Source organism: Atractosteus spatula, chromosome 3, assembly GCF_055471065.1.
Source record: "Atractosteus spatula isolate fAtrSpa1 chromosome 3, fAtrSpa1.hap1, whole genome shotgun sequence".
NCBI lineage: Eukaryota > Metazoa > Chordata > Actinopteri > Semionotiformes > Lepisosteidae > Atractosteus > Atractosteus spatula.
Genome location: NC_142708.1, coordinates 57,213,280 through 57,230,953, shown reverse-complemented (window position 1 = coordinate 57,230,953; position 17,674 = coordinate 57,213,280). Strand labels below are relative to the sequence as shown.

The 17,674-nt window shown below is 35.9% G+C and overlaps 1 protein-coding gene across 2 annotated transcripts in view; it reads right to left on the bottom strand.

The window, feature by feature from the left end:
- Positions 1-4,071: 4,071 nt before the first annotated feature.
- Positions 4,072-17,674, bottom strand: part of malt1 (MALT paracaspase 1) — a 29,185-nt gene continuing 15,582 nt past the window's right edge. For both annotated transcript variants that reach the window (XM_088912396.1, XM_088912397.1), the window contains 8 exons: positions 16,152-16,355; positions 12,194-12,371; positions 11,396-11,470; positions 10,899-11,026; positions 9,892-10,041; positions 9,069-9,226; positions 5,883-6,008; positions 4,072-5,287 (listed from right to left, as the gene is read on the bottom strand). In XM_088912396.1, coding sequence (XP_088768522.1) covers positions 4,823-5,287; positions 5,883-6,008; positions 9,069-9,226; positions 9,892-10,041; positions 10,899-11,026; positions 11,396-11,470; positions 12,194-12,371; positions 16,152-16,355 — 1,484 coding nt within the window. In that variant the 3' untranslated portion in view covers positions 4,072-4,822. The remainder of the gene's footprint in view (positions 5,288-5,882; positions 6,009-9,068; positions 9,227-9,891; positions 10,042-10,898; positions 11,027-11,395; positions 11,471-12,193; positions 12,372-16,151; positions 16,356-17,674) is intronic.

Here is a 17,674-nt window from a genome sequence, read left to right as displayed (position 1 = left end):
AAAAAAAAAGAATAGCAAATTTTTGGATTCCTTCTCTCACACGGTTTACCTTTCACTGGTGTGCCAGTTAAGGTTGGGGAAGAAAAGGGTTAGTCAGAATGACGTTACAGAACATGAAAGACACCTGAACAAACGTTTGTGACAGAAAGGCAGTAGCATTTCTGTGACTGTAGTTTCCAGTGCACCAGGGCCTCAAAGTCCTTCATTAAAGACCTGTGACTCACTGAACAGGATCTCTCTGTTACAACATCATAAGATCACCTTATGCCTTTAAGCGACGATTCTTCTTTATTTGCGGTTGTGTGAAAAAGGTATTTCTGATTTGTCTGACAGGACTGGGAATTTGTTTGTCAAGTGAAGCCAACACAAGCCACAGGGTACAGGGTAACTAATCAGGCAAAACAGTGTTTCTTAACTGCCACGGGGGAAAGACAAAACAGACTTGTGACAAATGTGTAGGCTCAGCTTTCAGAAAACAAGTAGTTACATCAGACCTATTTTTGAATTAAATTTCAAAGTACTTAGTTCCTCAGAGTCAAAATGTAATTATATCAGAACGCACAGAAAAAAAAAGAACGATTGTTCTATACAGCATACAGTATGATGCTGGTTCAAGTATGAAAACAGGACTAGTCTAAAGAAGAGCAACAAAATATATTTACTTCAAAGGAATGTCTTACTCTGAAAAGATGATTCAAGTATTTAAAATTCTTACTGACTTCAAAATCAGCACAACTGATCTCACAAAGTGAAACACAAACCACAGGACACAAATGGAATCTAGGGGAAGAGGTAGGCCTGTCTTTTCCCAGAGGGTTGCAAATGTATGGAAACCACTACCCTGTTTCTGCCGATACCCAGACTTCTTTCAATAATTGGATTAAATTGCCTTTTATTTGCAACCTTTCTTATGTTTATGACTTGACCTTTATGCAAGTTGTAACTCAACAACTTGTTGAAGTCACAATGCAATGGATGTTTTAATAGTATTGCATTTTTATATACTTTTTTAAATTCAAAAAGCATTTATATGCAAAAATCAGTTGCATAATTAGTAAAGTCCTTTTTTTTGGTAGTAGCAAACTGAAAGACACTTTTGTAAAAAAAAAAGCATATATAAATCAAGAGACAAAACACCTTTGCTGGACTAGTATCAAATACCAAAGTTTGCATAGACTTTCAAATTTTTAATATTCACAAAATAGGACTTCTCCACTAATTACATTAATGGAAAAGAATAAACAAATTCACTTGTAGTATACTATACTCCCATTTTTATTACCATTAAGTACAGCTTGTGTTGTGCAAAGAATAGTGCCCTCTTCTGGTTTTTCAGTGGAACAGAACCAAATAAGTTGGCTTTATTTTGAAGTTATCCTTCATGAGAGGTTAGCTAGAAACCATACGACGGCATATTACAGTTTACAGGATCAGATGGATAAGACTACGTACGTATTGTTAAGTGTGTGTAGTTAATCTCTAGACTTTGTTCTTCTCACAGGGAGAAAACCCATTTCTGCAGGAGAACCTCAGTGAGGACTGTGCTAAAATGAGTAATCTGGGGAACATTTTCAATATTTTTCACAAGTCGAATGGCCTGAGGCAAAATGAAACTTTGCCACAGGAAACCATGAGAATCTTGCAGTTGTAATGTTTGCATACCTCACTTGCAGACAGGTTTTAAGTAAGGAGATGAACATCATATACAGTACATGTATTGCCATCACAAATTATCATGAGACCCTGATATAACAGACCATTTTCATCCATTTTCACACTTGAATTTCAAAGAGCTGATTCTTTAAAGGTCATTGTATAAGTGTTTAATGCACAAATTCTCCTTAAATCCCCTTGATTTTTTAATTTTTCTAGAGATGTTTTTGTATCATTTTATGGAGATGAGCTTATGAAACTATTATGCTTGTGGGCAGCAAATGTAATGAGACAAATTTTCCTATATACTGTACTGTACATAGGATAATGAAATAATTTAAAGAATATTCAATTCAGAATTCAAATACCAGTCCGAGCCATACTGTAAATATTAGAATCTGTGGTTAAAGTATACCTAATGAAATGAACCTAATGAATTTCAATTAGAATCCTACTTGTATAGCTTTATAATTATTGCTATTTGAATTTTAGTTTTGAGCCATGAGTAGTTTGCCACTGCATCAAGCTAAGAAGATGTTTTTGAAGTTTACAAGGATAAATGTAGTATGTACATACTTACTTACCTTTCATCTTTATTTTCCACTCAAGCGGGAATATCATGCTGTCAGGGCGTGCGTCACAATATTGATTTACTGAAGGTTAGATTCCATTGAGTGATGATTGAACAGTGCTTCTGCCATTAAGCATAACTTAGTTATCAGAAAGACAACTAATGTGGTTATTACATCTTAAAGGTCAACTCAATAGACAACAAAATACACATATAGATGTCTTAAGTCAATGACGCTCTCCTTGTATTGTTTCATATCCTTCATTTTGGTTTCAAGAAAGTAATTTGAAAAATGAAAACAAATTTCTTATTTGTGAAAAGGAATTCCGAGTGGCTGTATAGAGTGATGCCAATAAAGTTGGCATCTCAAGGTTTCTTGGAAGTTGCACCTCAGTTACGGTGTTTTGCTGAACTTAGACCCAACTGTCTTAAACAATTCCTAAAGAGGTTCTTAAAGAATTTTACCTTTTAAGAGACACTATGGAATAAAGTGAAGAAAACTGGTACTACAAACAAGCTGAGCTTCACACACCATGTAATACAAGATGCATGACTAATGACATTTTGCAGCCATGCAATAACACAAAATCACAATAAATTACATTTTATGAAATATACTTGGATTGGTTTACGATTGAATTATTCAGATACTGTACCTTTTCTTAGTAATAATAATCACTATATACGTGATAATATCCACTATAACGTACGGCTTGTTTTGCATATCAGAGCAGCCAAATTCATAGCAGATTAGCCTGAGTCTTACCCACTTCTTGTAAGTGCTCAAAAACAGACATTTTCTCCAAATTCACGCTGGGAATTTTTTTCTGTATTTTGTCAAGGTTTTGCTTTGCAATATTTTTAAACAATTTGTTTTACACATTTATTAGTTAAACGGGTAGTACAGCATGAATGAGATATCAACATATTTCAAAAGAAGCTTATCATCTCTACTGTATATTTTGCTGTTTTACACACAGGGGCTTTTGTAACTCTTTTTTCACTATAAACAGGGCAAGCTTTTCACTTCATGGTGTTGACCCGCTGGCTGTGGCGTGCAGTCCTAAGCCTATAGTATACTGTAGCTTAGACTAATCTCAACGAAGATGACCAAAATTGTCTAACTATCTAAAGGAAACATAATATTAGTCTTAAACGCAGGAGCAGGTTTAAAATTCTCTGATCCTAAACTTGAGAAGAAAAAACAATTCTGTAGTTCAGCATCTGTGTTGGGCATGTAGAGACAGGCATTTTCTTATACTTTTTATGTAATTGTGAACTATTACTATTTCCAAACCCTGTTCCTGATCCACAGTTCTTCAGGCATGTTGTTAATTGGTTGAATTAAATAACCTAAATCCACATTCCAATGAACACCTGAAATCCCTGGTATAAATCCTTACAATTTTACCAAACAAAAACCAGGAGAAATTAGCAGGTTATTGAACATCTGTCTTCTGGGAAGAAAACCAATCCAACTTATCTTCAAAATCCTTGGTCCTCAGAAATGTACCACTATCCACCAGTGTTTCACATAAATGTGTTACATGAACTGGACATTCAGGCCCTGTTTACACCTGAGGATTCCCTGCAGGAGCACATAAGGTGGAAAAAGTGAGCAGTAGTTCAGGGTGCAAAAAATCAATCCCAAAACAGCCACAATCCTTCAAATGGATAGATGTTTGAGAAAAAAATTAAATCTGGCACTTTGAAGTGCATGAAATCATTACATGAAAATCATTGACCCAAACAATGTTTGCAAGTTTTCTGACTGTATTGAACCATGATTTACAAATGGGCAATCCTCTGAATTATTTACCACGTTTGGTTGAAAAAGCTCCTCGTCATTTGATGATCGGCATTTATTTTATAACTTTATCCATAATTTTAGAAAGGCTTTTTTATGGATATACTGTACAAATAAATGGTCTGTACCTGACCATAAGGTTAGTACGAAAAATGAAAAACAAAACAAGGTATAAAATACTAACAAACCTCTTATAGCTCTGCTTGTAATCAACTGTATGAGTCCTTTCAGTTTCAGTTTATCATCTCTTCTGTTGATGGAAAATGTGGGTACTGAATGACTTTCCAACTTCCAGAAAATCCCTCATCAAAACACTGTTAATATTTTATAATTAATGCACTTAATCAAGATTTGATAACAGGATTCTGAGAGAAATGAAGGGTACTGACAGCTTTTCAGTGGGCATATATTATATATTATTTAACTTGTGAGAACAGGCTATTGTGTCCAGTGTTAATTGATTAACTGCCCTCTAGTCAGGTGCTTGATGAGATTTTAACTTATTCAGATTCTTCCCAAAAAGCAATATCAAACAACCTTATTATATTATCTGTTCCAGTTGCTTTCACCAGTCTTAATCTCAGGTCCTGAACAAATCTCTTGTGGATATCTTGTGAAACTCTTTACTTTAAAAAGATAAAAATAAAAATCTTAATATTTAAACATTCTCTAAAAAATGTGTCCCATCTACTGGTCTGCCCAGTAGCATTCAAAGATCTATCCCATGCAGTAGATATTAAATACGGAAGTGAAAAAATGTGTTTTTTCAAACTGACTTTTTAAAGTATGTATCAGTATCTGTCATTCATCTGAAGGCTGTCTATAAAACTTGTCTGTAGTTCATTGATATCATCAGTGGTTTCGATGGGAATGTTGACTCTAGTGGGAGAGACTGGGAATGACATATCATCTTGGTGGTAAGGAGTCAAGTTGCAGTGCGCACCGAATTCCAGGCTGTTTGAAGCACAGGGGCTTCCCAAGCCATGGATGTGGTCATAGACGCCCAGGTAGGAGCTCTGGTACTGCTGGGGGTAGCAGTGCTGGTAGTAATGTTCTGCTCCAGGGCTGTGGCAGGGGCTGTGTGAGGGACTGTGTGGCATGAGGCAGGTCTGCAGGCAGCTGTTCCTTCTGACAGTGCGGTGCAGATCCAGTTTGGCAATGAGGGGCTTCCCAATGTTCACCTCCATGCTCCAGTCTACTAGGTCCTCCACAGAGGTGAACTTGCCCTGCAGGCACACCGTGAACATGAGCTGCTCCTTCAAGCAAAAATAAAATAAAAACAACTGTGATGAATAATCAGAAGCAAGTTTGGTTCTTAAACCTGTGAACTAGGGCTAATGTTCTTACCACAGGGACAGTGATGGAGGTGAGAACATTTGCTTTTCATAATCTCTTAGTCACAACTGAGAGTGGGAGTGAAACTGAACATTGGAACAAATGTGTTTGAACACTGTCATATCACAGTATTTGTTAGCTACACAATCATATATACTGTACCTCATTACTTTTAATTACCTCCTGTACCTGTTAGCAACAAAGCACATCTTTTTGCCACTCTTCATAAAAAGTATAGCAAGAGCATGGCCATGACAGCAGTGGCAGATAAGGTGACATGGGAATAAAGCTTTCCAAAAGATTTGTTAGTCAGTCTAATATACAGTAACCCTAAAACACATTATAAACAGGTTATTTACAATATTTTTATTACAGACCCCATATTGATGCAATGGATACATATCCCTGAGCATGATACCGTAATTACATGTGACTGAGTTATTTAATGTTGTAAAAATAAAACAATACAAAAACACATACAAGTATCAACCAGCAATTATGTTTTAAGGAGCATACCTTGAGTTTCTGTAGAGAGCTCAGCCTGGTGTACAGACAGTGCTGTGGGAGGCTTTTGGACAGTAGATAGCTGCCCGTTTCTTCCGGAGTTCCTTTGTTCATCTCCTTAGGGTCCACATCTAGTTCCTGTTTGAAAAACAAACAAGATAATGATGGAAACAACATAGGTGTTTCATACTGTCCAGCCTAACAAAATACAGAGCCACTAATATATATATATATCTATCTGTCAAATGTAAAGGTTCACTATTTCTGAGTTATGTGTTCTACTTTTTTACTGTGTGCCGAAACATGAGCAAACATCATTTCACACAGCCCACTTGTATCTTACAAACTTTCAAGAGGCCAAGAAAAGAACAGGTACAATAATGCTTGACTGTCCAGTACATCACAGATGTTCTGAAAGAATGCTTTTTTGGTCAAAATACATTGATGCTCACGCACAATATAACCATAGCAATCATTGTCACTTTTGTGAATGAAGAACAACAGAAATATAACACAACACAAAAATTGACCTGAAGTGATAGCTCATTAGTCTCACAAATTTTGAAAGAGAAAATACAAGGAAACAAATTCAGCTATTGGAATATGATGTAATTATTTAAGAAAAAGCTTGTAGGGAGGGGGTAAACTGCTGAGTCACATCATTAATTCTGATTTCCTTTAAATGGTGTGATTACTTATTATTATTAAACTACTTATACAGTAACAGGACCATTAATATGGACAGATGGGTCCTTAAGACATTATGTTTCTAAAACACAAGCACAGGAAACATACAGTAGCTTAGTATTTTAACACTGAACATTAACTAGAAAAAATAAAATATAAAACTTCATTAAAACTTTCATGTGAAAATGAAAAATGGAAAATCTCAATAAGCTATTTTGGAAAAACTGAAATTACTTTGAAAAGAAAAACACTTACACAAGACCTGACAACATGACAGGGAACACTGCAACTTGTAAACATGTTGTTTGTCGTGTGGATATATTTCTAAAAAATTTTGCTAGAGAAAAAATCTTCTTTCACTGTTGATTAATCCAGTTTTTACAGTGTACAGTACATGGTCCAACTCTGTCTTTATACCATTTCAGGAGATTGGCCAAACACTATAATTAATGAAAAGGTGGGATATGGATTTCATAAGAAATTTAAAAAATGTTTTGGCTTAACCTTCTTGACGGAGGATCAAACACTTGGCCATAGAACAAAGAAGCTAGGACCCTCTTGCATAGTTAAATTAACCAAAAGGTTGCTGCAGTGTAAGGATGGGGTAGAGGAGGGATGCAAAGGGAAAACAAAGGCGAGAAAGAGAGGCGCTTCCTTTGATTTTTTAGAGCATTTTGGGAAGTCATCTTACTTGAGGATTACAAGTAAGAACAGCAAAGATGAAGGGGAAGTTGGTTGCCATCATTCCTTCCTAACTTTTGTTACAAACTCCAAAGCCGTATAATTGCAGTAACTCACCTGGCTGAAGGAACAGCAACCTGACCAATCCTTAGTAAGGACATAACTGACAGAACACACCTGTTTTTTTTCCAAGGAATGAGCCAGGAAGCTGCTCGAAGAGTAATGATGGGATGGAAGTCGGGGTGCAAAAGAAGATGTGTGAGTGGGTTGCTCTGGTGGCAGGGTATTTATACAGAGGAGAGTGGAAGTGGACAAGATTAGGGTTTGCATAAAACAAAACCCAAAAAATCCAACAACCTTAACACAGTTTGTGTTTGGATCCCCTAGAGGCAGGGGGATATGATACTGAAAGATTAACAAAATGCCTGGGATCAAGTGAATGATGATGCATTTCCAACTGCTTTTGTACAAAATTTAACAGTTAAGGACTGAATGAATGACATTTTAAGATCTTCACTTCCGTTTAACTTTCATTCACCTATGCATAACAGACAGAGTAAAACTGAGGTCATTAGGAAAAGTCAATATATTTGTGTATTTGTAAAGATAAAGTTAAGCATTGACTTTCACCTGTGGCAGTTCAACCCATGTGCAAGAAATAAAGATACGTGAATGAGCTGCTGACAGAAAACCATTAAAAAAGGAATGTTTTGCTTCTCATGCGCAGCTTTAATGAAACCACTGAATGATTGTGGTTGCTGTACAAACAGCATTAAACTGGGGGTGTTACTGCTGTATAAATAAATGCAAAAGACTCCATATACAGTATGACATCACAGAATGAGACAATGTACTGTATTTGCATGCAGTCTGCTGCCATTACACTGATGTTTGCATCAATAACAGGAAGACTTTTTTTTCTCATACTGTATATTTCAGACCCTTGCTTTCATCTTTGTTTTTAGTACCGTTACCATATTGATAAAATCATGTGATGTCTAACTGTCTTGAAGAAAAGCAAAGATGTGTGACTGGATAGATCCATTTATCCAAAGAAATGCAAGGCGGGATCACATCTTGGATGAGATCCCATTCTAGCACACATGCAAGTACAGAGGGACAAGTTAGAAACCATGATTAACCTAGCCAACATGTCATTTGAAGTTAGGAGAAAACCAGAGCATCCAGACAAAACCATCATGAACATCAGAAGTACATGGAAACAACCCACAGAGGGCACCCCAGTGCAGATCTGATTAGTTAGAGCAGCTATATAAATACATTGAGCTGTGAAACAAGAGATCGGGTGGATGTCAAATTGTAATCTCATACTTACGTTCTCTTTTGCATAAATATTTCTCCTGGTGAGTACCCTATCCCTTTACATTTGTCATCTTGTCACATTAATTAGAATTTTACTGAACTACTGAAATAGAGAATGGAGTTTGTCCATTTGTGCATAGATATATGGCATTTCTAGATCCATTATAAATACTGTATGCACTATACTGTTCTACACAATGACAGCTAATGTCAGGTTAGATTCTCAGTAGCTTTTCTAATGAAATCATGAAACTTGATCATGGAGAATGTTGAGATTCAGAGAGTCTTGGTAACTGAGAAAAAAACATTTTTGGGTTCTCTTTGAAGGGTTGATTACTTAATAAAATTATTAGCCTGTATTTATATGTTGTTACTCCAGACACTGTTCATGTATTTTGGAGTTTTGAGTTTTAAGTATATAGTTTTGAGATATTAAGCCTTAACTGTGTTCTATCTGTAAAACATTTTCTTTACATAAATCTGTTAATTCAAGTATGGAAATCTTACCGGTGTGAAGTTTGTGACATATGCCTGGCAGGAGGACATATCCTCTGGCTTCTTCACTATGCTAGTGTATATCACCAGTACGTTAGAAAATTCAGCAGCAAAGCCTAATTTGATCTGGACTCCACAATCAAAGCTCAAACACATACTTTCAGGAAGTTCTGCAAAAGGAAAACATTTGATCAGAAAATGATTCTGGATAACCTGGGTTTAAACATTTCAACTTACAGTAACTGGAATCCAAGAATGCCTGTATAAAGGGTACTGCAGAGACATTTCAGGCTTTACGAACTGCATACCTGTGTATTACTAAACAATTAGTGCTGGTTTATGGTGTGAATGAAAATAGCCCTGACATGCACCATACTTAAAAGTCTTCACATTAATTTATTAACCAAAACCTTAAACTGTTTTTTTAGAAGTTTAGAAAGCCCGGAAAAAGAATGTATCATTAACGGAAATTGTGTTATACTGTATTTAAGATGAAAAAATCCAGTCTGATTTTTTCTGGTAGTTTAAACATTTTTCCTATTTTTAAAGGGATCTGTAGTTATCATGAAAATAAAAAATATAAAATCTGAAACAGTAACTCCTTAATAAATATAAACCTTTTTTTCAAAACAACACAGAAAGTGTCTAGTATATTAACATCTACTTGTTTTTATCATGCCCTTAATCTTCCTTTACAAAGCTGTATAGATCTTGTTTGACAGTGTCCTATTTCATGTTTATCAGAATACTGAAACAGCTGGGCGGGTAAGTAAGTGCTTTCTCAAGTACAAGTTGTCACAGAAGCCTGCCAAGGGTCAGATTTAAGGCACTGTACCATGGGCCTTTGCCCACTGCAGATTGCGTGCCATGGTTTCATCAGAGCAACCCGTAGGCTGAATGGGGTCAGTCAGAGCTCTCTTCTCTGAAAGGCTGCTTCGGATCTCCAGGGCCTGTTTTCCTTTGGTCGGATCAAATTTCCCCATGTCTTAATAATAAAAAACAAATGAATATATATTTTTACTTATTTGATCCAGAGAAAACAATATCATTACAGTACACTGACAGATTTATTGCAGTGCTTCCCATCTAGTTAACAACAAGAAACTTCTTATAACTAAGTTGTACGAACTAAAAATGGCTGCATGATGCAACCTGGTGTCACTCCCAAAGACTTTAAGATGAGTAAATAAAACCTCCCCAAGACTAGTCAAGTGACCCTGAGCTCATAAACCAATATTGCTTTCCGAAGTGACTTGAAACCTTTTTCCTGCCTTCATATTTATTGTGTTCCTGACATTTCACTGTGCTGAACAGCATGTAACATACAGTACATATCATTACATTAATAAAATGTTGTGAAATGACAATATGACCACATTGTAAAACGGCCTCAGCAAGTGTCATTACTTTGCTGGTCATGATGGTTCAAATACAGAAGAAATTACATTTGTCCACTTAAAATAAGTTTGTGATCAGGTTTTAATACACAAGAAATTACAGAAAAACGAATGAAATGTGGTGATGACAATAACAGATGCAAAACATAAGTGCAAAGTACAAACTTTCAATATCTAGTCTTGTTCTACAGGACTGTAACTACATTAGGCTACCACATTTTTTTTATTCTTCAAACAAACTGTAAATTTACTATTACTGGAATTATGTAAACAATATAGAATATTTGAGAACATGAGACAAGGAGTTTCCTATGAAATTAAACATCAACACTGTACTGAGTCTAAAATGGAAGTCAATAACCAAGTAACTTACACAGTTTCATCACACACATTACAGGAGCTGATATTCATGCTCTATAGAATACAATTAATTTCCCCCACTTACCTTCTGCAACTCTGTCAAGAAGGACTGTAATTTTTTCATCCTCCAGCAGACGTTTTTTCAGGAACTTTATGAAGACACCATTGGTAAATCCACTCGAGTTCAGCTCAAATGCTTCTGCATCTTGGCACCTTTAAACAAAATCTTCAAATGGATTTTGTACAATAAATAAAGTTCCTATTAAATTTGTGACCAAAACATATTTTGCAGTGGGATAAAATAAGTGTCATAACACATTTTCTATGAATAAAAACTATGTAAGATTACTTACTGTATACTCTGTTAAAAACTGTGGTGGAAAAATTATTAAATAACTTAAAGTGAAGCAACAGAATTTTTTTCACATATTAGTTTGTATGTTCTTTACATACAAAACATTGTGTTGTGAATTATTATCTTATGAAATATCTTGTAGATTCTGACAGCAGGATGATTTTTTATTTGGTAATTACCCACTGAAACAGTAGGGCAGTACTATACAGAGTATAGGTCTTACTTACGTTGCATAGCCAAAAACAATGTTGGCTGTAACCCGCAGTGCTTCTACATTTGGAATAATGTCATCATGAATGTTTCTGTGATAAAAGGGAAAATAAAACTTAGTCAATAGTTTTTTTCTCTACATGTATTAATTCCAGGACAAAATAATGTTAACAGTACATCATTATCTTAGTGTCTAAGAAGCAGCAGATGACTTTAACAAAGATTTAGCATTAATTCCTAAACTCTAACTTAATAAGACCTACAGTACAAGCATACAGCTGCTACAGTAGTTGCTTCTGACAAGTAGGCTTACAGTACTATCATACACTTTTAATATCTCAAGTGATACAAAATATCTTATTCACGACATTCCCTTCACAATAAAAGTAGGTCATGATACACACAGAACTACAGCTGAGCTCTGCTATATTAAAGTGGGTACTTCTGAAAACAGTCTGATTTTACTGTAGTATTTCTATGTATGTTACATAAATGCATGAGACTGAGCTAACCAAGTTAGCAAAGACACATTTTTTTACAAACCCTTTAATTTTGTGTTCAGCATTTTGTCAAAACCAAATTATCTGAAGGTCAAGTGGTTCATTTAAAAATTGCAGGGTTCTGTAATACAATAATTCTATCCTGCCCTGCTGCAAAATGGCAGTTGTTTTAAACAGACTTGACCTCTATTTCTTTGTTGCTTTTCTTTGTTGCACTTTAAAAAATATACTCTTTATAAAGAGTCAGTATGACGTTATTATATATATGTTGCATGAAATGGCACTGTTCTATAGAGATGCATCTTCCTACCATACCTCTTTCTGCACATGTCCAGCAGGAACACATTCAGGCCAGTCTCTTTCTCTTGCATTAACTTTAAAATGCTCTGGACACAAAGACAGTTTGCAGACCTATAAGGATTTGGTGCATCTACTGGAACCATGAAACTATTTCCATAATTCTCGTAACCATGGCCGGCATAGTAGAGTAAACCTAAATGAATAAAGACAAGACAATTATATAAATTACTCAGGACTGATCCCAAAAGCATAGAGTTAGAGGTGGGATACACCCTGTACAGGACACCATTCCATCACAGAGCACACTCACAAGTATTACTTAGTGACGACAATTCTTCTAGCCAGCATGATTTGGAAAAAAGGGACAAAAACCAGAGCATCTGGCAAAAAGCTAATGCAATCTCTACCTAGAAGGACTCCATGCCCAGAATTGAACCCAAAATCCAAGAGCTAAGAGATTTTGTCCATCACACCTGTAAATATCCAAATATTTATTCATAATAAATAAATGCTATCCCTTATTTCAATTTATAAAATGCAATCACAGAAATACATACAGTATACCTATTACTGTTTGAACACCTCTGGACAAAATACTGTTACAGTTTCACCTAGAAAAAGTGAGAAACAAAATACGTTTTGTGATGTTTTTGTAACCCACTAACTTGAAAGTAGATTGAATTTGTTTTGCATGCTGCCCTCCAGTCTAGTTTTAATGTTTCTAGTAAGAATCAAATAAGGTTACTACACTTGCAACTGAAAAATGCCATTGAGTTTTTTTTTGTCAAATTGTGTCAAGTAGAATCTACTTTTTCTAGCCTTTGGAGATTTAACAGAAACCAGTATTCTTCCCTAATTCATATCACACACCATTCTTTCACTGTAATAGCCACTTCTTTAGGTTCACCAAAGGCCTGTGAAACTGTGCCTGTAACAAAAATATTCAGCCTACTTTCTCCACTGAGGATCATTGAACAAAGGGTCCAAGGTTAGGCTTCCAGCCACAGTATTACAGTTGATTTAATAAGTAATAAAACACATTCCTCCTTGGTGTATACAATTCTGTGTGGCATTATTTCAAGGTACTATATATTCCATATTGCTTGCCAGTCAGCTCTTTAAAGGCTTGTTTATAGCTGGGTATTCTGGCTATAGGAATAATTTGTTATATTGCTGTGTTTTCAATTCATTAAAAAATGCCCAGTTGGGATTATTACATGTCACAGGTTCAGGCTGAAAAACAGCTTGTCTGCTGGGTTTATGCTGCTCCTGATCCTGTGGAAGTTAAAGTGAAAGATGGATGGGCAGATAGAGATTTTCATGATTTTTCAGGCACTTGCAGAGTATCTGAGATGCTAATTATTCAAATAAATAATCAAATGCATACGGGACTCCGTCCTTATATTACCAAGTATAGAATATAAACAAACGTGGTAATAAATGGAGGGCAGCCTCTTTAACAATAATATATATGCTTGCACTTATATGTAGTGTACCATCCACAAAGATCCCAAATTATACATTATACATATGGTATAATTCCCATGGATTTGTATTTGTGTGATACACAGGCTCATTATGACAGGCAGCCCCATTACAAAGCAGAGGAAAGTGGTAAAGTGAGACACTGCTCCTTTGTTTGAATCAAGGAAGAGCTTTATGTGACTTTGACTGTGCAAGCCCAGAGTGGAAACTAGTCATTACACCAGGGTTAAAACTACTATTCATTGAATGAAGAGGGATCCTCAATGACAAAGTAGTCAAGGCTGAGTTTAATGTCTCATCTTAAGGATGGCACTTCCTATAGTATAGTCTCCTGTCACCACAGTGGGCAGGTTGCTTGGAAATTCAGAGTGATGAGTGTTACACCACCCCTTACAGCAGCAACCTGGTTTTCCTTAGAGGTCTTCGATCCCAGTACTGATGAGGTGCACTCTTGCTAAGCTTTTGAAGAAACTGGGTTTCAGGATAGTCTTCACAGAGGATCATTAAAATTTCACTTCAGGTTTACGGCATAGCTCCATGATTTCCTGAATATTGCCATGCCTCTTATTCAAAAGCAGCCCTTCTACTTGTAAAAAAAAAAACTTAATTAAATCATTTTATAGAGCTGCGCTGCATGATAACTTTAACTTTTTTTTAACTTTTATTTGCTCAATAAAGTGCAGTATAACTTACAATCACCAGCACTTTTCCTGCATTGACATGCTGTGTGATCTCATATTGAGGAAAGTAGCCAGACACTTGATAAATCACCCATTCCAAGTCCAACGCTAAATTTACTTCTTCTTTTAAAACTGTTTCAGTACCTATAATGTCTTGTTTTGACAAATGTGACCACATCACAAAAACAAGGCTTATGATAACTATTGCTTCAAAGCATTTGTTCTAATAAGCTGGGACTATCGTTTAGAAGAACAAAACTGGTTCATGGTGAGTAATCAAAATAAATGTAGAACACACTGAATATTACAATGACAATGTTACTTCTGGTATAATTATGTATTTAAGGGCTACCAATGATGGCAAATCTTTTCACAGAATACTGTCTTATTGATAAAGTCTTCTGGACTGCAGTATGCAAACTCCAAGCAATTATAATAAAATATTTTGGCTTATAGCTGTTGGGCAATTCTTTTTCTTTTTCAGAATTTCTGAGGTATTTTATGGCTGTTTTCAATTTTTTTTGTTTCACTGTCAAGTGATACGGTCTGGTATCACGTCCAGGGCAAGAGCAGCCATGTGCTCTCAGCCCCGGCTCTGGGCTCCAGGCTGCTGAGACTCCTGCCAGGACAAAGCTATTTTCTTTTAATGGAGGTGATAGATATACTGTACATGGGCAGCAAACATATCAGCTGAATATGTTTCTCACAGCTACTCTGGTAAAATTTTATTCTTCTGTCTGAACAATACTGATACAATTTAACATGTCACTGTAAGATAAAGGCACTTATATATATATATCACCAAGGTATACATTTATATTAGTTCTTCATTTTCTTTATAGTTCTTGTTGACTGCTTTTTAACTACTGATTTTAATACAAGAGCAATCAGTGGTTATTTTCTGCATCGGGTAGGTGTTCTCAGGATGAGGTCTCTCACAGGAAGTCACATGAAGCACATGTTATGAACTCAAGAACAGACAGAACTGATTAAACAGGGCAAAATGTATATGTGCCTTGCAGTTCTACTGTATTGTCATTCTCCACCTTCCAAATTCAGAAACTGTAATCACATTGCAGCTGCAATATAATTGCAAAATGTTTTTTTGTCCAATTTTAATGTAGTTAAGCTGAATGGCTTTCATAAAAATGCAATTTCTCACTTTCATAAAAATGTAATTCTCTTACTGTTACCCTTGTGGTCAAAATTCTGAGAGCTTTCTAACCACCTTGTCTGCACAACATAAAAAAGTCTTTATCTATAGCACTGCAGTGTTTCAAATAAAATTGTTAACTACATAGCGTTTAACATATTACAAATCTACAAAGCAAGCTGGATCAAGCTTAAGACTTTTGCAAAAATGTGCCATTTTCAAAGTTACAGTAATCCTAAAATCTTAAATACTTGGTTTACTGACTTGTTTGTATACTTCACACATATAATAAAATAGTGTAAAAAAGAAAAGATTATGCACTCTGGCTTGTTCCTCTGTTCTGTCTTAGAAAAGCTCACATGAGAGACAAATCTTTATAAAGGGTACAGCCTTGTAAAGAGTTCAATTTTAATTTTACACTCAGCATTTGCATTTCTTTAATAGCCCATATATTTTAAAATTAGAAATACCGTAGATCAAATTGCTCCAGTACAGTATGTGCATCCAAAGCAGCAAAATCAGGTACACTTCATTCAATCACTAAAACAACTACTTGATAGTGTTAGGTAAAATGTGAGATAAAAACAAGAATATGAAAAATAATAAGTGAAGGACCACTGCCTTTCTATTGTAAGGACTACACACAAAATCTTACCATAGACTCCTTTGTCCAACAACAATAAAAACTCATCCACGGCATTGCGCATTTCAGACTCAGTGAGGTCAAGAAGAGACACCACTTTAAAGTTGAGTTGTCTCAGCAGATTAGTCAGGTCATACACATCAACCATTGGAGCCTTCAGCTTCGGGTGATTCTGATAGGACATGTTACCAATCAACAGGGCCACTTTGTCAGTAGCTAAAGTGAGAAAAAAAGCGTATTAGCACAGTATTTGCCTGTTAGCATTATATATTTTTTCATTAACAGGTAATTATTTTATTAAAAGGGGATTATATTGTGAAAAAATACAAACAAGAAGAAACATGTGTATATACTAATATTCCAGTAACGGTGACTCCAGTACCTGGGACACCCCAGGAGGCACAATATAACTAGCAGGGCTAGTTGGGTTTGACCTGCACAACAACAGATTAGGCATCTTTCCCTGTGCTTGTGAGATTGTACTGTAACTGACAAGAGCTAAGTCTGTCCAAAGCTCAATGGCCCAGCCTTACAGCCTGTACTGTACACATTTCGGAGGTGCACGTGCCTTATAATATTTCTTGTACTTATATGAAGGCTGTAGCATCGACCACAAAATTAGATATGCAAAACAGGGCAACATACAAATTGTAATTCCTAATTCCAAAACAACAAAACAAAGTTTTAGTAACTATATTTTAGATGTCTAAAGGTCTTGGAAAACTAGAAGAAAAATCATCAGTAACAGGGTAGTGGGTCTGGAATAACTACATAGAGAATAGTGTTTAGATCCTAGATATTTCCATAGATATTTCAGGTTATATTCATTGTTCCTAATCTACAAAGCATATTAAAATACTGAGAGTGTAGAAGACTGTAGGACACCTAAAGTCCACTTAGGTTTTTTTTCTGCTCCCAATAAGTGTGTGGGAAATAATGTGCACACTATTCAAAGAGATTTGAGGCAATTAAATTCATGAGATGATCACTTCCTTGGCAATAAAGCATTTCCAGTGCTGCTTTAGTCCAGAGTTAGTTTGGGCATAGTGACGTCATCACCCTCCCTGCACGTAGCAGGGTCTCCTTAGCTCATGCGGCTAGTTCCCTGTTGCGTTATGCCGGAGACCCGGGTTCACGCCCAGGTGTTCCGCGACAAACCAGCGGGGTGGAGCGGCAAGGGCAAGAGCCTGCGTGGAACTGTGATGGTTACACTGCAATAAATATAACCCGGATTCCAATACATCTCCAGAATATGCTTCTCCTTCTCTCATAAGTGATTCAAGAACTTACCAAGGGTAGAGGTGCATTTTTATAAGCTTTTTTTAAATCACAAACTCAAGCCACAGATAATTCAAAGTGGAAATCTCATGAATCCTATGTCAACACATTTAACTTTATCATGACAATGCACATGGTAAAATGAGGTAAAATAAAGCAGCTAGGGGTAAGAATGAGAGTACAGATAATGAAGGTGTTCTCTTTTACTAATCTTGGCACAGAGACAAAGGCTCAGGGTTTTTAGTACAAAACAACTT